Source organism: Poecilia mexicana, unplaced genomic scaffold, assembly GCF_051168715.1.
Source record: "Poecilia mexicana isolate PSO_F unplaced genomic scaffold, ASM5116871v1 scaffold_10, whole genome shotgun sequence".
Classification (NCBI taxonomy): Eukaryota; Metazoa; Chordata; class Actinopteri; order Cyprinodontiformes; family Poeciliidae; genus Poecilia; species Poecilia mexicana.
The window spans coordinates 4,447,528-4,470,845 of record NW_028263379.1 but is presented as its reverse complement, the minus strand read 5'-3'; the positions used below and the strand labels follow the sequence as shown (position 1 = coordinate 4,470,845).

The 23,318-nt window shown below is 43.7% G+C and overlaps 1 protein-coding gene across 1 annotated transcript in view; it reads right to left on the bottom strand.

The window, feature by feature from the left end:
- Positions 1-23,074, bottom strand: part of fgfrl1a (fibroblast growth factor receptor like 1a) — an 84,894-nt gene extending 61,820 nt beyond the window's left edge. Inside the window, exons 1-2 of the mRNA XM_088009346.1 lie at positions 22,572-23,074; positions 20,655-20,753 (exon numbers count right to left, since the gene is read on the bottom strand). Coding sequence (XP_087865472.1) covers positions 20,655-20,718 — 64 coding nt within the window. The 5' untranslated portion in view covers positions 20,719-20,753; positions 22,572-23,074. The remainder of the gene's footprint in view (positions 1-20,654; positions 20,754-22,571) is intronic.
- Positions 23,075-23,318: the final 244 nt, after the last annotated feature.

The window sequence follows — 23,318 nt, the reverse complement described above, 5'->3', positions numbered from 1 at the left end:
ACACACACACACACACACACACACACAGACACACACACACACACACACACACACACACACAGACACACACACACACACACACACACACACACACACAGACACACAGACACACACACACACACACACACAGACACACAGACACACACACACACACCTTCAGCCTCTAGAGTACATCCCAGCTATGTCCCGGTGTTAGCTCCTCTCCATCAAAAGCATTCCTCGGCTCTCCCCTCGCGCTCCGTCTGGCACTGCTGCCAACAGCAACACCGGGCCGGCCGGCCGGGCCTCCAGAACCAGAACCAGCCGAAAGAAGGAGCGCAGGAACGTTTGGATCTTTAAAAGCTCCAGGGTTTCTCTGCTCTCTCAAAATGCCAAAAATCATAAAATAAGAAACGAATTTTCAGCTTTAATCACCGTCTGAAGGACGAGGCACCTCCAGTTTTCTGTTGGCTTAGACATCATAAACTCTAACAGAGCTCAAGGGGAAACTGGCCCACAGCATGACAGCCTCCACCATGCATGACGGTGGAGGATCGGATGAAAAGCAGGTGAGCAGCTGCTTTTATGGATGAAGTTTGTTTTCCATGTTTCCATGTTGGTACGGACCTGAGGGTCGGTTCTGACCTCACTGGGACTGAACTGGGATTTCCCTGCAGGTGTCTTTTGTTTCGTTGTTGTCAGGATGTTTTCCTCCCGGTGACCTCAGCATTGTTCCAGGCTGAGCCGCCGTAACGGGTCAGGCTGCCCGGTCCGGCAGCTAGTGGACTGCCGGTTCCGTCTCGCCTCCCTCCGGTTTCCTCCCTCGTCGTTTCCCGTCGTTTCCTCCCACCTTTCCACTCCAGCCGGCCGCTTTGTTTCTCCATTTCACAGTCCGGCTGCTGCTGCATTATAACAAAACTGTTTCTTTTAAAAAACAATCAATAAGTTATTGATCCTGAAGGAAGATCCTCCGTTTGCCAAAGCACGTTGGAAAATGTAGTTTGTTTTTTCTAGTCTGTGATATTTGAACGTCTATAATAGTGTTCTCAGCTTTTTAGACCAGTTTTAATAGTGGATTGGACTCAGAGGGATTGTTGGAGCGTCACATTGATGATCTCATGGGAACTCAGCCTCCAACCCATCTGTGTATGAATGCAGTTTAACTTGGTCTGTAAAAATGCTCTAGCTAGTTTGCCGTCTGTTGCCAAGTGACTGATGATGGTGGACGGCTGGTTACAAGCTTTACCCAGAATGCACTTGGAGACAATAAGGACGATCCTCTTGTAATTTTGTATGTCATAATGTTTAAATGTAAGAGTGAAAATAAAGCCAGTATGTAGCACAAGATTTTACTCAATATTTTACACCCATAATGTCACCTAAATCAGTTGGTCTGGTAAAGTTTTTAGTAACCATGAGTCAACAGTGACTGGGGCCGCCTGCTATACATAGTACTGGGCAACGTGTTGCATAACTTTACTCAACAGGAGAGGGCCCGGCTTCTCCAGCTCTCATCAGACGTGATAAAGGCTTGGATCCCTGCAGTCATATTCTGCCTCCCATCCAGGACCCTCCAGGCTCGGGCCTTTAAGTGGTTTAATGAAAAATCTGCAGAATGTGCCAGATTTTCTTGTCCGCTTCGCCGATTAATAGTCAGAACAATCGGCACAAAGCGAGACCGCCGCCGGCTACAGCGCCACCCTCAGGCCAAAACCTCTGACCTCTGACCTCTCACTTCCAGTTCATCAGCATGTCAACTGCTGCTTGTTCCTCCAACCTGACAGTTTACACTGGACCTGAGGCTGCAACACACACACGGACACACACATTTGTCTCCTTTTCTCTCTTGCTTCTCAAACATTCAGAAAAGAAAAATACACAGCGGCCAGAAAAACTTGGAGGAATCTGCTGAGTGGCTGGTTCTGCAACCCGACCCGTACAGCCCGGACCGCTCAGTTCTGAGAACTCTCACAGACACGCGAACCCCGGTCACCATGTTTCAGGAAAACACTGAGAGAGAAATCTGAATGTTCTCTGAGCTCCACTTCTGCAGCAGCTGTAATTACTGGTTTTATTGTTTGACGTTTCTTTTCTTCTCTCTGCTGCACCTGCCGACGTCTCCCTGGAGGAAAACCCCCCCGACGACCCAAACAGGACCAACCAGACCCAAACAGGACCAACCAGACCCGAACAAGACCAATAACACCAGAATAAGACCAACAAGACCCGAACAAGACCAACCAGACCCGAACAAGACCAACCAGACCCGAACAAGACCAACAAGACCAGAATAAGACCAACCAGACCCGAACAAGACCAACCAGACCCAAACAGGACCAACCAGACCCGAACAAGACCAATAACACCAGAATAAGACCAACAAGACCCGAACAAGACCAACCAGACCCGAACAAGACCAACAAGACCAGAATAAGACCAACCAGACCCAAACAAGACCAACAAGACCCGAACAAGACCAACAAGACCCGAACAAGACCAACAAGACCCGAACAAGACCAACAAGACCCGAACAAGACCAACCAGACCCGAACAAGACCAATAACACCAGAATAAGACCAACAAGACCCGAACAAGACCAACCAGACCCGAACAAGACCAACAAGACCAGAATAAGACCAACCAGACCCGAACAATACCAACAAGACCAAAACAAGACCAACCAGACCCGAACAAGACCAACAAGACCCGAACAAGACCAACAAGACCCGAACAAGACCAACAAGACCAACCAGACCCCAACAAGACCAACAAGACCAGAACAAGACCAACAAGACCCAAACAAGACCAACAAGACCCGAACAAGACCAACAAGACCCGAACAAGACCAACAAGACCCGAACAAGACCAATAACACCAGAATAAGACCAACAAGACCCGAACAAGACCAACAAGACCAGAACAAGACCAACAAGACCCGAACAAGACCCGAACAAGACCAATAACACCAGAATAAGACCAACCAGACCCGAACAAGACCAATAACACCAGAATAAGACCAACAAGACCCGAACAAGACCAACAAGACCAGAACAAGACCAACAAGACCCGAACAAGACCAATAACACCAGAATAAGACCAACAAGACCCGAACAAGACCAACAAGACCAGAACAAGACCAACAAGACCCAAACAAGACCAACAAGACCCGAACAAGACCAACAAGACCCGAACAAGACCAACCAGACCCGAACAAGACCAATAACACCAGAATAAGACCAGCAAGACCCGAACAAGACCAACAAGACCCGAACAAGACCAACAAGACCCGAACAAGACCAACAAGACCCGAACAAGACCAACAAGACCCGAACAAGACCAACAAGACCCGAACAAGACCAACAAGACCCGAACAAGACCAACAAGACCCGAACAAGACCAACAAGACCCGAACAAGACCAACAAGACCCGAACAAGACCAACAAGACCCGAACAAGACCAACAAGACCCGAACAAGACCAACAAGACCCGAACAAGACCAACAAGACCCGAACAAGACCAACCAGACCTGAACAAGACCAACAAGACCAGAACAAGACCAACAAGACCCGAACAAGACCAACCTGACCCGAACAAGACCAACAAGACCCGAACAAGACCAACAAGACCAGAACAAGACCAACAAGACCTGAATAAGACCAACAAGACCCGAACAAGACCAACAAGACCAACCAGACCCGAACAAGACCAACAAGACCCAAACAAGACCAACCAGACCTGAACAAGACCAACAAGACCAGAACAAGACCAACAAGACCCGAACAAGACCAACAAGACCCGAACAAGACCAACCTGACCCGAACAAGACCAACAAGACCCGAACAAGACCAACAAGACCAGAACAAGACCAACAAGACCCGAACAAGACCAACAAGACCCGAACAAGACCAACAAGACCAACCAGACCCGAACAAGACCAACAAGACCCAAACAAGACCAACAAGACCCGAACAAGACCAACAAGACCAGAACAAGATCAACAAGACCCGAACAAGATCAACAAGACCCGAACAAGACCAATAACACCAGAATAAGACCAACAAGACCCGAACAAGACCAACAAGACCAGAACAAGACCAACAAGACCCGAACAAAACCAACAAGACCAACCAGACCCGAACAAGACCAACAAGACACGAACAAGACCAATAACACCAGAACAAGACCAACAAGACCCGAACAAGACCAACAAGACCCGAACAAGACCAATAACACCAGAATAAGACCAACAAGACCCAAACAAGACCAACAAGACCCGAATAAGACCAACAAGACCCGAATAAGACCAACAAGACCCGAACAAGACCAACTAGACCCGAATAAGACCAACAAGACCCAAAAAAGACCAACTAGACCCGAATAAGACCAACAAGACCCGAATAAGACCAACAAGACCCGAACAAGACCAACAAGACCCGAACAAGACCAACAAGACCTGAATAAGACCAACAAGACCTGAATAAGACCAACAATACCCGAACAAGACCAATAACACCAGAACAAGACCAACAAGACCCGAATAAGACCAACAAGACCCGAACAAGACCAACTAGACCCGAATAAGACCAACAAGACCCGAATAAGACCAACAAGACCCGAACAAGACCAACTAGACCCGAACAAGACCAACAAGACCCGAATAAGACCAACAAGACCCGAACAAGACCAATAACACCAGAACAAGACCAACAAGACCCGAATAAGACCAACAAGACCCGAACAAGACCAACTAGACCCGAACAAAACCAACAAGACCTGAATAAGACCAACAAGACCCGAACAAGACCAACAAGACCCGAACAAGACCAACAAGACCAGAATAAGACCAACCAGACCCGAACAAGACCAACCAGACCCAAACAGGACCAACCAGACCCGAACAAGACCAATAACACCAGAATAAGACCAACAAGACCCGAACAAGACCAACAAGACCAGAATAAGACCAACCAGACCCAAACAAGACCAACAAGACCCGAACAAGACCAACAAGACCCGAACAAGACCAACCAGACCCGAACAAGACCAATAACACCAGAATAAGACCAACAAGACCCGAACAAGACCAACCAGACCCGAACAAGACCAACAAGACCAGAATAAGACCAACCAGACCCGAACAAGACCAACAAGACCCGAACAAGACCAACAAGACCCGAACAAGACCAACAAGACCAACCAGACCCGAACAAGACCAACAAGACCAGAACAAGACCAACAAGACCCAAACAAGACCAACAAGACCCGAACAAGACCAACCAGACCCGAACAAGACCAATAACACCAGAATAAGACCAACAAGACCCGAACAAGACCAACAAGACCAGAACAAGACCAACAAGACCCGAACAAGACCCGAACAAGACCAATAACACCAGAATAAGACCAACCAGACCCGAACAAGACCAATAACACCAGAATAAGACCAACAAGACCCGAACAAGACCAACAAGACCAGAACAAGACCAACAAGACCCAAACAAGACCAACAAGACCCGAACAAGGCCAACCAGACCCGAACAAGACCAATAACACCAGAATAAGACCAACAAGACCCGAACAAGACCAACAAGACCAGAACAAGACCAACAAGACCCAAACAAGACCAACAAGACCCGAACAAGACCAACAAGACCCGAACAAGACCAACAAGACCCGAACAAGACCAACAAGACCCGAACAAGACCAACAAGACCCGAACAAGACCAACAAGACCCGAACAAGACCAACAAGACCCGAACAAGACCAACCAGACCCGAACAAGACCAACAAGACCAGAACAAGACCAACAAGACCCGAACAAGACCAACAAGACCCGAACAAGACCAACCTGACCCGAACAAGACCAACAAGACCCGAACAAGACCAACAAGACCAGAACAAGACCAACCTGACCCGAACAAGACCAACAAGACCCGAACAAGACCAACAAGACCCAAACAAGACCAACAAGACCAGAACAAGATCAACAAGACCCGAACAAGATCAACAAGACCCGAACAAGACCAATAACACCAGAATAAGACCAACAAGACCCCAACAAGACCAACAAGACCAGAACAAGACCAACAAGACCCGAACAAAACCAACAAGACCAACCAGACCCGAACAAGACCAACAAGACACGAACAAGACCAATAACACCAGAACAAGACCAACAAGACCCGAAAAAGACCAACAAGACCCGAACAAGACCAATAACACCAGAATAAGACCAACAAGACCCAAACAAGACCAACAAGACCCGAATAAGACCAACAAGACCCGAATAAGACCAACAAGACCCGAACAAGACCAACTACACCCGAATAAGACCAACAAGACCCGAACAAGACCAACTAGACCCGAATAAGACCAACCAGACCTGAACAAGACCAACAAGACCAGAACAAGACCAACAAGACCCGAACAAGACCAACAAGACCCGAACAAGACCAACCTGACCCGAACAAGACCAACAAGACCCGAACAAGACCAACAAGACCAGAACAAGACCAACAAGACCCGAACAAGACCAACAAGACCCGAACAAGACCAACAAGACCAACCAGACCCGAACAAGACCAACAAGACCCAAACAAGACCAACAAGACCCGAACAAGACCAACAAGACCAGAACAAGATCAACAAGACCCGAACAAGATCAACAAGACCCGAACAAGACCAATAACACCAGAATAAGACCAACAAGACCCGAACAAGACCAACAAGACCAGAACAAGACCAACAAGACCCGAACAAAACCAACAAGACCAACCAGACCCGAACAAGACCAACAAGACACGAACAAGACCAATAACACCAGAACAAGACCAACAAGACCCGAACAAGACCAACAAGACCCGAACAAGACCAATAACACCAGAATAAGACCAACAAGACCCAAACAAGACCAACAAGACCCGAATAAGACCAACAAGACCCGAATAAGACCAACAAGACCCGAACAAGACCAACTAGACCCGAATAAGACCAACAAGACCCGAACAAGACCAACAAGACCAGAATAAGACCAACCAGACCCAAACAAGACCAACAAGACCCGAACAAGACCAACAAGACCCGAACAAGACCAACAAGACCCGAACAAGACCAACCAGACCCGAACAAGACCAATAACACCAGAATAAGACCAACAAGACCCGAACAAGACCAACCAGACCCGAACAAGACCAACAAGACCAGAATAAGACCAACCAGACCCGAACAAGACCAACAAGACCCGAACAAGACCAACAAGACCCGAACAAGACCAACAAGACCAACCAGACCCGAACAAGACCAACAAGACCAGAACAAGACCAACAAGACCCAAACAAGACCAACAAGACCCGAACAAGACCAACCAGACCCGAACAAGACCAATAACACCAGAATAAGACCAACAAGACCCGAACAAGACCAACAAGACCAGAACAAGACCAACAAGACCCGAACAAGACCCGAACAAGACCAATAACACCAGAATAAGACCAACCAGACCCGAACAAGACCAATAACACCAGAATAAGACCAACAAGACCCGAACAAGACCAACAAGACCAGAACAAGACCAACAAGACCCAAACAAGACCAACAAGACCCGAACAAGGCCAACCAGACCCGAACAAGACCAATAACACCAGAATAAGACCAACAAGACCCGAACAAGACCAACAAGACCAGAACAAGACCAACAAGACCCAAACAAGACCAACAAGACCCGAACAAGACCAACAAGACCCGAACAAGACCAACAAGACCCGAACAAGACCAACAAGACCCGAACAAGACCAACAAGACCCGAACAAGACCAACAAGACCCGAACAAGACCAACAAGACCCGAACAAGACCAACCAGACCCGAACAAGACCAACAAGACCAGAACAAGACCAACAAGACCCGAACAAGACCAACAAGACCCGAACAAGACCAACCTGACCCGAACAAGACCAACAAGACCCGAACAAGACCAACAAGACCAGAACAAGACCAACCTGACCCGAACAAGACCAACAAGACCCGAACAAGACCAACAAGACCCAAACAAGACCAACAAGACCAGAACAAGATCAACAAGACCCGAACAAGATCAACAAGACCCGAACAAGACCAATAACACCAGAATAAGACCAACAAGACCCCAACAAAACCAACAAGACCAGAACAAGACCAACAAGACCCGAACAAAACCAACAAGACCAACCAGACCCGAACAAGACCAACAAGACACGAACAAGACCAATAACACCAGAACAAGACCAACAAGACCCGAAAAAGACCAACAAGACACGAACAAGACCAATAACACCAGAATAAGACCAACAAGACCCAAACAAGACCAACAAGACCCGAATAAGACCAACAAGACCCGAATAAGACCAACAAGACCCGAACAAGACCAACTACACCCGAATAAGACCAACAAGACCCGAACAAGACCAACTAGACCCGAATAAGACCAACCAGACCTGAACAAGACCAACAAGACCAGAACAAGACCAACAAGACCCGAACAAGACCAACAAGACCCGAACAAGACCAACCTGACCCGAACAAGACCAACAAGACCCGAACAAGACCAACAAGACCAGAACAAGACCAACAAGACCCGAACAAGACCAACAAGACCCGAACAAGACCAACAAGACCAACCAGACCCGAACAAGACCAACAAGACCCAAACAAGACCAACAAGACCCGAACAAGACCAACAAGACCAGAACAAGATCAACAAGACCCGAACAAGATCAACAAGACCCGAACAAGACCAATAACACCAGAATAAGACCAACAAGACCCGAACAAGACCAACAAGACCAGAACAAGACCAACAAGACCCGAACAAAACCAACAAGACCAACCAGACCCGAACAAGACCAACAAGACACGAACAAGACCAATAACACCAGAACAAGACCAACAAGACCCGAACAAGACCAACAAGACCCGAACAAGACCAATAACACCAGAATAAGACCAACAAGACCCAAACAAGACCAACAAGACCCGAATAAGACCAACAAGACCCGAATAAGACCAACAAGACCCGAACAAGACCAACTAGACCCGAATAAGACCAACAAGACCCAAACAAGACCAACTAGACCCGAATAAGACCAACAAGACCCGAATAAGACCAACAAGACCCGAACAAGACCAACAAGACCCGAACAAGACCAACAAGACCTGAATAAGACCAACAAGACCTGAATAAGACCAACAATACCCGAACAAGACCAATAACACCAGAACAAGACCAACAAGACCCGAATAAGACCAACAAGACCCGAACAAGACCAACTAGACCCGAATAAGACCAACAAGACCCGAATAAGACCAACAAGACCCGAACAAGACCAACTAGACCCGAACAAGACCAACAAGACCCGAATAAGACCAACAAGACCCGAACAAGACCAATAACACCAGAACAAGACCAACAAGACCCGAATAAGACCAACAAGACCCGAATAAGACCAACAAGACCCGAACAAGACCAACTAGACCCGAACAAAACCAACAAGACCTGAATAAGACCAACAAGACCCGAACAAGACCAACAAGACCCGAACAAGACCAACAAGACCAGAATAAGACCAACCAGACCCGAACAAGACCAACCAGACCCAAACAGGACCAACCAGACCCGAACAAGACCAATAACACCAGAATAAGACCAACAAGACCCGAACAAGACCAACAAGACCAGAATAAGACCAACCAGACCCAAACAAGACCAACAAGACCCGAACAAGACCAACAAGACCCGAACAAGACCAACAAGACCCGAACAAGACCAACCAGACCCGAACAAGACCAATAACACCAGAATAAGACCAACAAGACCCGAACAAGACCAACCAGACCCGAACAAGACCAACAAGACCAGAATAAGACCAACCAGACCCGAACAAGACCAACAAGACCCGAACAAGACCAACAAGACCCGAACAAGACCAACAAGACCAACCAGACCCGAACAAGACCAACAAGACCAGAACAAGACCAACAAGACCCAAACAAGACCAACAAGACCCGAACAAGACCAACCAGACCCGAACAAGACCAATAACACCAGAATAAGACCAACAAGACCCGAACAAGACCAACAAGACCAGAACAAGACCAACAAGACCCAAACAAGACCAACAAGACCCGAACAAGGCCAACCAGACCCGAACAAGACCAATAACACCAGAATAAGACCAACAAGACCCGAACAAGACCAACAAGACCAGAACAAGACCAACAAGACCCAAACAAGACCAACAAGACCCGAACAAGACCAACAAGACCCGAACAAGACCAACAAGACCCGAACAAGACCAACAAGACCCGAACAAGACCAACAAGACCCGAACAAGACCAACCAGACCCGAACAAGACCAACAAGACCAGAACAAGACCAACAAGACCCGATCAAGACCAACAAGACCCGAACAAGACCAACCTGACCCGAACAAGACCAACAAGACCCGAACAAGACCAACAAGACCAGAACAAGACCAACCTGACCCGAACAAGACCAACAAGACCCGAACAAGACCAACAAGACCCAAACAAGACCAACAAGACCAGAACAAGATCAACAAGACCCGAACAAGATCAACAAGACCCGAACAAGACCAATAACACCAGAATAAGACCAACAAGACCCCAACAAGACCAACAAGACCAGAACAAGACCAACAAGACCCGAACAAAACCAACAAGACCAACCAGACCCGAACAAGACCAACAAGACACGAACAAGACCAATAACACCAGAACAAGACCAACAAGACCCGAAAAAGACCAACAAGACCCGAACAAGACCAATAACACCAGAATAAGACCAACAAGACCCAAACAAGACCAACAAGACCCGAATAAGACCAACAAGACCCGAATAAGACCAACAAGACCCGAACAAGACCAACTACACCCGAATAAGACCAACAAGACCCGAACAAGACCAACTAGACCCGAATAAGACCAACAAGACCCGAATAAGACCAACAAGACCCGAACAAGACCAACTAGACCCGAACAAGACCAACAAGACCTGAATAAAACCAACAAGACCTGAATAAGACCAACAATACCCGAACAAGACCAATAACACCAGAACAAGACCAACAAGACCCGAATAAGACCAACAAGACCCGAACAAGACCAACTAGACCCAACAAGACCAACTAGACCCGAATAAGACCAACAAGACCCGAATAAGACCAACAAGACCCGAACAAGACCAACAAGACCCGAACAAGACCAACAAGACCCGAATAAGACCAACAAGACCCGAACAAGACCAATAACACCAGAACAAGACCAACAAGACCCGAACAAGACCAACTAGACCCGAACAAAACCAACAAGACCTGAATAAGACCAACAAGACCCGAACAAGACCAACAAGACCCGAATAAGACCAACAAGACCCGAATAAGACCAACAAGACCCGAACAAGACCAACTAGACCCGAACAAAACCAACAAGACCTGAATAAGACCAACAAGACCCGAACAAGACCAACAAGACCCGAACAAGACCAACAAGACCCGAACAAGACCAACAAGACCCGAACAAGACCAACAAGACCTGAATAAGACCAACAAGACCCGAACAAGACCAACAAGACCCGAACAAAACCAACAAGACCCGAACAAGACCAACAAGACCCGAACAAGACCAACAAGACCCGAACAAGACCAACAAGACCCGAACAAGACCAACAAGACCAACAAGACCTGAACAAGACCCGAATAAGACCAACAAGACCCGAACAAGACCAACAAGACCCGAATAAGACCAACAAGACCTGAATAAGACCAACAAGACCCGAACAAGACCAACAAGACCCGAACAAGACCAACAAGACCCGAACAAGACCAACAAGACCAACAAGACCTGAACAAGACCCGAATAAGACCAACAAGACCTGAATAAGACCAACAAGACCCGAACAAGACCAATAAGACCAATAAAAATGAACAAGACCCAAATGACTCGCTCGTTTTTCAAAATAAGAGCACAGAATAACTTCATGATTGAAGTTTCTCCACTGAACTGGAAATGAGCAGAAAATCGGTTCATTTTCAAAGTTTTAATGAGACATCAAGTTTAACGTTCTATGAAAACTCACCTTCTGTTTACACTGCAAAACGGAATAATCTCACCAACTATGTTTGTTTATTTTCTAGTGCAATGTCTTATTACACTTGAAATAAGACAAAACTAACTTAAAGTAACATTTATGAAGCAGAAGCTAGTTTAAGTGAATAATCTATTAATTTTGAATAAAAAGCTCTAGTTCCGTTGGCAGATTATTTCACTTATAGCAACACATATTCTCTCTTGATTTTTTATAGGATTATTTTTATTTCATTAAGATTTTATGTTCAAAATTTTCTTATTTTGTTTTTTTGTCTGTCTATTTATAGTTTTTTAATTTCTTTTTATTTTATTTATATTATTTTTTATTTTCTGTGAAAATAATTTTTATATTTTCCTTCATCTCTAGAAGTATTTTTATTCATTTTTTTTGTTTTCTTTTGAAAAACCAAATAATTATTTTCTTTATTTATTTATTTTATTTTTAGACTAAGAATTTTCTAAATGTATTTTTCTGCAATAGGATTTTTTTCCTTTTCTTTTATTTTTATAGGAATTCTGAATTTTTCTTTTCATTATCTTGATTTGTTATGATCATTCTTTTTAGGATTTTATTCCTTTTATTCAGTAATCAAAGCGTCTGAAGCTAAACTGGTTTTAGCTTAACTAGCTAGCTAACGAACTAGCGCTGCTAGCATGTTGCTAAACAAACATGCTGCTGTCCGCAGCAACCCAGCCGCCTCTGGTCCGGCTGCATGTGAAGCAGCAGGTGCTGAGGGAACCTGATCCGGGTCAGATTGGGTTTTCACTCGCTGCTGGTTTCAGTCACCAGCTGTGGATCCGTCTCAGCAGGAACCCACTGAACCACACACCACTGGGTTCTGTGGTTCCACTGGTTTCCAGTCAAAGTGACCACAGCAGAAACAGCTACCTGTTTAGATAATCAGTCGACGCTGTTACTCATTAACACACACACACACACACACACACACACACACACACACACAGAAAAGGATATCTGGTTTTTGGGAGTCACTGATGCAGAGGAGGGAGCGACTCAATCCAGGGGAATATTTAACTGCAACTCCACCAACTCCATGCATGAGGCGGATTATAGAGACGCACTAATCAGAGATCAGATTGATGACATCAGCTCATGTTTATGTCCAACGTTTTTTTAAAGTTTGTAGCTTTAATAAACCATATTTGTTGAAACTGTGACAGTTTGGTATTAGACAGAAAATCTGTGAAATCTGATTCCTTTATCTTCTCCCAAAGGATAACTACAGGCGGGTCCTTCGTTCTCTGTTAGCTGCAGCTAGCGTAGCATGTTTGGAATGCTAAGGCTAGTTAGCACAGCCACCGAGGGCGGTGGATAAATGGTTTTCCTGTAACTAAGTCGTTTCTCTGCCATTGGCACATTTAGCAGCGCGTTCACAATTTATTGATTCTAAATATAAATCAATGAAATGTTGAACCATTTTGGTTTATCATATGTGTTAATTTATTTAACCTATTTGACTAATTCATCAGAAATCTACTTTATCAGCTTCTGCATTACAGATATTCATACCTGAAGCTGATGCATTTTTTATTTAATTGGTTTTAATCACGTTTCCTCTGTAACTGATGCTGAGAAAAAAATTCAAACCTGAAACAAAAATAAAATCTCATCTCGATCCTCATCCTCCTACTTCCTCCTCCTCCACCGGTGAGTTTTCTGGTTCACTGGGTGGGGAGTCAAACATTCCAGGCATGCACACACACACACACACACACACACACATGCGCGGACACGGACACACACACACGCACATGCGCGGACACGCACACACACACGCACATGCGTGGACACACACGCACACACACACACAGGCACATGCGCGGACACGGACACACACACACGCACATGCGCGGACACGCACACACACACGCACATGCGTGGACACACACGCACACACACACACAGGCACATGCGCGGACACGGACACACACACACGCACATGCGCGGACACGCACACACACACGCACATGCGTGGACACACACGCACACACACACACACAGGCACATGCGCGGACACACACGGACATACACACGCACATGCGCAGACACACACACAAACGCGCACACGGACACGTGCCCCCCTCCCACATTCCACACCAATCTTCAGCCGTGACTAAGTCCATTTGTTCAGCTCTAGTCACTGTCTTAGTCTCCTCTGTGTGTGTGTGTGTGTGTGTGTGTGTGTGTGAGACATGCTAATCCAGACCTTTACATGCTCATTTAATCTTAAATATCTCCCAATGAAGAAGCGGGGAAATCCTCCATGATTATGTCCTTTCTGCTATGCTAATGCTAAACCACTAAATACATAAAAATATTACCAGAAGCGAACACTAAAACACTAACCAGACAAGAAACTATCTAAAGCTAATGCTGAAGCAGTAAACAGAAAATAATGGTAAACAGCAGACGCTAATACTAAACCACTAAATCAAAAAAAAGATTAGCAGAAGCTAACGCTAATCACTAAGTCGACCGTTTCTTATCTTCATCTCCTTCCTGGTCTGAGACTCGCTAACAGCAAAGTCTTCAGTTTCTGATTCTGCTGCATTTCATCACTTTAAAGTTTAATGAACATGACGAGCAAAGAGGAAAACATGATGAGACATAAATTCATTAAGTTATAAAAATGGGGATCATTTTACACCAGTAACTGACTTACAAGGCCCAAAACGGCGGCCATCTTGAAAAATGTCAGTCATCCTGAAATTCAAGTGGCTGTTGGGAAATATGAAAAACCTCCAACCTGAGTGGTTAGCATGCTAATATTTATTTGTTTCCACATATAATTTAATTTATTTATAAACAGCTGAATAATAACCAATCAGCTTCAGGCTCGGGTACTTCCTGTCAGTTTTCTTCATTTCCTGTCATCAGCGTCTCTGAGCCTGAATGAGGCGACAGCAGCTCCTCTGTCACATGCCAACACAGAAACCAACAGAAAGCAGGTCTGACCTTGAATGACCTTGTTTATCGTTCACTCCGACCTGATTGCTGCTGGACGGCCGTTTAAGGCTGGAAACTGACGGAAATAACCGAGGAATCAGCCTCTGTTTGTCATTTATTCCTCTGTAGTAAACTCTGATGGAGGACATTTCTGCTCCAACTCTGCAAAAACACTAAAGTATTTTTGGTCAGGCTTCTACTGCAAATATCTTATTACACTAAGATTGATATAATAATTTACTTAAAATAAGCTCCTTTTTCTGGCAGAAAAGTTGTTCTTAAGTTATGTTTTAAAGTGCACTAAGATCTCTGAATGAGACAGCAGCAGGCCAAAACTACTTGGTAATAGTTAATGTTTCTGCAGTGAACCACATGAGTCCTGTTATGTCTATATAACGCAGTCAGCTGTAAAATACTCCTCACTATGAGTATTCAGAAATACTTTCCAGTGATTTCCCCCCTGCGATTCTGGGCGGCCCGCGGTTTTCCCACCGTCAGAAACACGAACATCAACGATTATTTCCCCAGAAACATCCAGAATCATCATCGGTGACGTTTGGTTTTTATTAGAAACTCTTCACACATTTCATTCTCCTGAAGACATACGAAACTTTCCAACGTTTCTCCTCTCAGAAATGTTTATTTCACACTAAATCAGACAAACTTTGTCCCCGACAGAATGACCGGTGATTGAACTACACCATCTGGCCACCAGGCAGCGCTGGCGACACTCTTCAGTGCAGAAGCTGCTACTGAGAGAAGAAGACTCGCTGTGTTTAGAAAAGAAGTCAGAGAAATTCAGGCTGCCAGAGGGTGAGAGACAGCAAGACTTCCAGCAGATAACAGACGCTCAATAAGAATTTTAGCATCTGACGAGAAACGGATGGAGAAACGCTGGGAGAGATTTAAAGATGGAAGTCTTTAAATCAACATGTGAGTCCATGAATGATTGATTGATTGATTGATTGACAGATGGATAGATGACCAATGAATACATTTTATTGTTTCACCTGAAACTCACTTCCTCGTTGGGTGACATCATGGAAGCTCAACCAATCAGAGAAGAGGTCAAACTAGTCCAGTTTAAACGATTCTCATCTGTCTGGATCGATTCAGACTCTTCTCAAGCTTTCGGTCCCTCCCCTGCAGCTGAGTGGTTAAATCCCAGAGAGCATTAGCAGAAACCTGTAGCAGTGAGTATTAGCAGAAAGCATTAGCCTTGTAAGTAGCATTGCTAATTACATGCAGAGAATAGGCCTGTTGTGTCCGAGCGTGACGACGGTGCCAGCACAACACGGGGATTACTCTGATAATCAGAACGCTGAGCCGGCGGTGTGAAGGGTCGAGCAGCAGGAATGATTAACGCAGCTTACTGGTCTGCTGGCCTTCCAGCTAGACGTTAGCATAGCGAGGGATTAGCGTCTCCCGCTTTCACTGGAGACCGGACCCGGTATCTGTTTTTATAATCTTTTACAGATCTGGTCAATCTTTGGCCTCTTGCTTTGGGAAAAAATGCCAGAAATGTCGGCTGTGCTTTCCTCTGTTGCTTTTCGATTTATTAACAATAATCAAGTCAGAGCGAGACTTCGTAACGTCCGCTGTGCGTCAGCTCCTCAGACGGGGAATTATTTCATAAAGTCATGAAATCAGACACTTTCACAGCCAAACAGCTTCTTCACGTTGGGGAAAGTCAGAAAATTAAAATCACACATTTCCTCATAACAAATCACGTTTTCTTAAAAATAAATTACAGACAATAGAAAATATTTTGAAAAACTGGTTTTTCATCACTTTGAATTACAGAAATCTGTTTCTGTCGTTCAAAGTGGTTAAAAAAATCTAGATTTTCTAAAACTTAAATGTTCAAAAACAGGAAGTTTGATTAATCACTAAAATGGATTTAACTCAAACGTCATATTGAACACAGCTAGTGTTTGGAACCAGCGGAGGGGACTGATAGCTGAAACGTTAGCTGTGCTAATTCTCAAGCACTAATCGTAAATATTAGCACCGCTAATGCTAAAGTGCTACACCATCACAGTATTTAGCAGAAACTAATACTAAAGCGCTATAACAACACAGTACCTAGCAAAGGTAACGTTAAAGTGCTACACCATATAGTAAACAAAGTCAATGCTAAAGTGCTATATCAACATCATATTTGGGCTAAGCTAAGGCTAAAGTGCCATACAAATATGGTATTTTAGCATAAGCTGACTGAAATAAATAAACAATGAAAAAAATCCTAAAAAAACAAAATAAATTTTAAAAAATTCTCGATTCCAGCCTCTGATTCGTTGATTGATTGATTTTTTAAACATGAATAAAACCGTTTTATTTTTATTTTCTCTGCCAATAATTGTCTGAAAAATTTATTTTATTGAAATCAACAAAAAGTCATTTTCTGCAGAAAGCGGCTCAGTAAATCATCGGAGCATGAAAGGGCAAGTTTCAAAACTCTGGGGTTGATTGTCTTATTTCTTTTGGTGAAAGTAATTTACGATAAATGCAGAAATATTTTCTGTAAAAAAGTTTTCTCTGAAAGAAAGAAGTCTCCTTCATTCCAGAATGAGGCCAGGGCCGCCCAAAGTCCTGCAGAGGACCACTAGCGGGCCCTGGGCCGCCGTTTGGACACCAGTGCTGTGAACCACTTCAGTCCGTCGGGTTCGTGTTTCCCATCCTGGACTCTCAGACAAACAGAAGAGCCAATCAGAACCAGAACAGACCAGGAAGTCTGATGAACCTCAGAATGAAGAGCCTGAATGACGGAGCGGCAGAGAAAACGAAACAACCCGACCGACGGTTCTCCTCACGATGAGACTCTAATGAATCTCAGGTTTGGTTCTGAAAAACAGTAAATGGAAAAATGCATCAGAATATTCTGAACATGTCGGGGCGGAGGCGAAGAAACGCGATACGGATGAATTACAAGCAGCAGGAATTACCTCCAAACCGTGTTTAATATTCCTGCTGACTAAACAGGGATGTTTGAAACCTGCAACAGGCTCCATCTGAAGGATTGAATGTGCTGCAGGTTCATAAAATGGAGGAGCGACAAGGCAAAAACACAAAATCCTGCCAACTATTTACATCTAGTTTCTTTGTATGGAGAGAAATTGGTGCCAATATTATTGCAAGCAACAAACCCATAGAAAGAAATACATTTTAACATTAAAACTTTGCACATTTTTTGATAAAAATAAACATTTAGTATTTTACAATGTTTGGGCAGTACTTGAACCTCATTTATGCAGTTTGCTATTTTTTCAAATTGTATTATTTCTAATTTTTTTTTAGTTTTTTTTCAGATTTCAATTTTAAATAATTAAAAAATATTTGGGGGAGAGGGGGATTTTACTAATGGATTTTTTTAAAATCGCGTTTTCCTGATTCCATTTCACACTTTTGTGAATTTCTATTGGTCAGCGTTAAATTCTTTTTTTCTAATTAACATTTTTGATTACGTTCTTTGCTCTAAAAATACTGGAACAAATTTCTCTCAATACTATTGCAAATATCTTAGTATACTTCATATCAAAGAAAACTAACTTAAAAGTAACTTTTCAGCAAAATATAGGAGTTAATTCTGAGTCAATAATTTGTTAATATTGATTTTAGTGATGATGCGTTCAATCAAAATGAGAAAAGAAAGTTTTCAGCAGCCGATCGGATAATATCTCTGGATGGAGGAGGTTTATCAGAGGTTAAAGTCGTTGGTGGTGTCATCTCGTCCGCTGCTGTCCTTCCTGCTGTGCAAACATCGGCGGCCCCCCGCAGAGCCAGACGGACCCTGACGGCCCCATTAGTGGAGCCAAAGCAAACTGTGACTCTCGTCTAATGGGAGGCAGCGTTAGCAGAGCCGTAAAACTGGGAGGGTGGCAGAAAACAGAGGAACAGAACCGCCTGGTCCAGACGCACCAGGACATCTGACAGCATGAGGACGAACCGCTCCGTCCCACACCGCGTCCCGTTCGGGGCGGCCGCGTCGGGCCCAGACTGCAGGACTCAACAAGTCGAACCGGATCCGACTGAAGCCTCAATTTATGACCCGGTACCAGCAAAACAGAACAGAACCAATCAGAGACCGCCTCAACCCGGCTCTGGTCCGCCTTTCTATAAACTCCTGTTCAGTTGGTGAGGCGTGAACTCTAATTGACCTTTGACCTCTGGTCCTCCAAACCTGGGTCTGGGTTCGGTTGAAGAAGTGAACTCTGGTTCAGTTTCAATGCATGTGTGAATGCCAAGCGGACCGGAGACCATGGGCGTAAACCAGGGGGGCCAGGGGGGTCCGGACCCCCAATCTTGGAAAAGTCTAGAATTGTCCCCCCCAAAAGAATAATGACAGAAACGTTTGGATTTAAACAATATCAATATAAAAAGGCAAAATAATGAAATAAATCCAGTTCATCAAAGAAAAAAATTAGAATGAATTTTTAGGCCCCCCATTGTTAGAACGATGCAACAGCAGCTGAACGGTACCGGCTCGGTTCGAGCCGCTGAGGAGAGAAGCTATCTGTTAGCTAAAATGACCTCTGACCCCTGAGGTCAGCAGCAGAGCGACACCTCCGGCGTGTCGGAGGGAATTTACAGCAGAAGACGTTTCCTGACGTTCCCGGCTCGTTTGCCATGAGGTCGTTGTTCGATCGGAGCGTCGCTCTGCGGTTCGCCGAGTTGACATGTCCTCAGCCAGACAGGAAACTAAAACTTTCCAATTCATCAATCAATAATTAATCATCTGACTGAGATGTGCATCAGAGAGAGTTTAAATCTGTACTTCAAAGAGATCAGTGTCTTTATTTGGGTCGATCCGTCCTGAAGCAGGAAATACAGGGTTTACTGTGGAGCTCAGTAACTATTTTAAAAACAAAATCATTTTATTGTGAAATAAAAATATTTCTGAATATTTGGCAACATTTTCCATCAGCTTTAGTATTTTAGTAACAATAATTATACATTATGTGTGAGAAATAAGAGATGCTAGAGTTCAACCAGCTGGCTAAATGTTTTACTGATATGCAGATTGTAAAAGCACAAACGTTAACAGAGAAACGACTGAAATCAGAATCTCTACGAAACTCATTTTCAAAAATACATTTTCTAAATTTCTAACTTTTAGTTTGGCTTCATAAATTCAACTCAAATGGACGAGATGATTCTGAGTCCAACGTTAAATCAGCAATCTGCTGAGCAAGCATCTGCTTGCTAATTGCTGCTGGCTAGTCAGAAGGAGCTGAGTGTGGAAAGAGCTGCGCCTCAAAGGCGGGGCTAGGTCCACCCAGACGTTTAGCAGCTGAATGGTTGCCATGGAGATTAAATAATTTCTCAAACATTAAAGAATCAAAACAAACCTCCATGTTTGTTTTTGATGAGGGAAAAACTTTATAAAACGAAATCTGATACCGGCCCTTTAAATGTCTACATGCTCCCACTGGCTCAGGTTGTAAGAAGTAATCAGGTTAGTCAGCAGAACTACGCAGAGCGTCTGTCTCCACCAGCAGGAGAAATGTTTCCCGGTGACGTGTCTCTGTGTTCATGGAAACCTCAGTCGCTGACCTGCAGCGGACTCACCTCTGGCCGCCGATGACATCATGATCACCTCCAGCAGCAGCAGACCAATCCACAGAACCTCCATTTTGTTTTTACGGAGAGGCGGCGAGGTGAGGTGACCTGGACGGCAGGAAGACGCAGAAGTTCATAATGATGCAGAGAAACGACATCCTGATCCAAGAAAAGGTCATCTTCTGCGTTGACCTCCGGGCTTTGGCCCAAACTCAGAGGACGAGAACTAAAACCTCCAGACTCGCTGCGATTTACAAACTGAACCAGGTAAAACATTCATACTGTTCCTCTTCTAAAGACTGCAGCACATTACTGTAGAAATCCACCAAGTCTGAATATGAGCATCAAAATTAGCATGCTAACCCCTCAGTCCGGATGTTTGCTATGCATGACAGACATTTAGCTGACCGCCATTTTTAACCAATTATTGCCATAAAATGTTCCTCATTTTCATGAGACAGATGAAATTATGTGACATCAGATGTTTGTCATCTGTTAATACGACGCTAATGTAATAATAAGAATCTGAGGACTTTGTTGTTAGCGAGTTTCACAGAGAGACGTCTTCATGGTTAGCGTTAGCTTCCGCTAATTTTTAAAAATGTGTTTATTATTTGCTTCTGCTTATTTTTTTACGTGTTTAGAGGTTCGATGCTAGCATCTTCTAACATTTTATATGTAACAGTATAGCGCCAGCAGGTTTTTTTTTTTACATTTAGCAGTTTAACACTAGATTCAGCTAATTTCTTTGCTTAGCTGTTTATTGTTAGCTTCTGCTAATTTTTATGTACTTTTTGTGTTGTGCAAATTTTTTATGTGTTTATCAGTTTATCATTTGCTTCTGCTAATTTTTTTACATGTCTAGCAGTTAAATGTTAGCTTCTGCTTCTCTATGTTTTAGCAGTTTAGCATTAGCAGAGCTATCATTATTGCTTAGCTTACTAAAAATGTTTTTTCTCCTTTCAGTTCTGCAAGGAACAACATCAGTAACCTGGGAGGAACATTATTTTGTTATGGAGTCATTTTTTGAGCTTTTTTTGGCATAACTTCTATCAAAATTAATAATTTCTACGTAGAACATATTTATTCCTCCCCTTTCATGATTTTCTTAAAACTAAAGTAAAATGTTTGTTAAAAACAGATTTCCTGGGGCAGGCGCAGTGAAAAGAAGCTGACATGTTTGATTCTTGTGGCTTTAAATCATTTTTGTAAAGCAGCAGACTGCAGGCTCCTGCAGCTAATAAAAGGATAGCAGCAGAATATATTCAATAAACAATAAATTATGAATAATAAACATGTTTCCTGATGGACAACAACTAAATGTTTTCTGTACAGCTAAATTTTATAGTATAACTGTAATAAAAGTGCATTTTTTTCCACCAACAGTTTTAAATAAATAAGAGGTTATCAGTTGTGTCACGATTTAGCTTCTTTCTTCGTGTAATAGTAAAAGTACAAAGAGTAAAAACTAAAGCTTCAGAAGTTAAAGGGTTTTAAAAGTCCCGGTCAGAAGCAGCTGATGGGTTTATTACGGAGATAAATCGCCCAGATGTTCTGGAAGCAGCAGATTTATCCCGTCCACATGGTTCTCCTCACAGCAGACACTTTTAATCTTTATGCAACATAAATTCTCACCCATAACTGAGAGGAGATCCGGTGTCGGTACCGATTTTTACCAGCCTGTTGTCCAGGCTGTATCACTGTTATTTTCAATCAGGACTAAATAAACGTTTAGGTTATAGTTTGTTTATTGGTCTGACAGATTATAGAGGACGTTTAGATGTCTGGGAAACTTTTCAAATGAGAATTTGATTAGGACAAATGTGTACAATCGTTATTTACTATAAACAAAGTTGGTTTCTTAGAGATTATCCACAAAAATGAGGTTTAATCTGCTTAATATATTCAGAATAAAGTCAGACTTACTGTAAATTTATCCGAGCAGAGCAGAAATTTTGACCTCCAACAAACTCCTCAAAAAATTCAGATTTCCAGATGGAAAAAGATGCAGAAAGTGTCTCCAGCCAGCCAACATGTGGACTTTCTCAATGACAGGCCGAGCGGAAAGCGCTCACAGAGAGAGGCCCAGAAACACTCACAGACCCAGAACGGAACCAGAACGGAACTGAACTCCTCATGTATCCACAACCAAACAGCGGAACCAAGAGTCCAAACCGCCTCCAGGAGATCCGCACCGTCCAAATTTCAGCCGCAGGCGAGAAAACAAAAGTCCGTGGAGGGACCCGCCCCAGCCCGGAACTTTCCGCCAATCAGAGAGAGGCTCAATCAGCAAGCCGACCAATCAGAGAGCAGGAAGATGGAGGACGAATTTGGAGCGGTTCGGGAAGAAAAAATTAACTAAAATTACAATTAATAAATTAGATGCGAGTACTGCAGCGGGAACACTTCAAACAGGAGTTATTAGAGGTATATCCTGTTATAAAAGGCATTATTCATTAAAATCATTATTTTACGAACTAAACTAAGAAAAAAGGTTTAACTTCTGTGAAAATTAGTGCTATTTAGTAGGTTTAATTATTGTTGTATTTATTTATTGGTGCTCTTTGATACTGAAAATTAATTCCATAATTATTTTCCTAACTTTTTTATTTATAATTTTAAATACATTTACATTTTTCCATACTTTTGATACTTTATACTTTCAATATATAG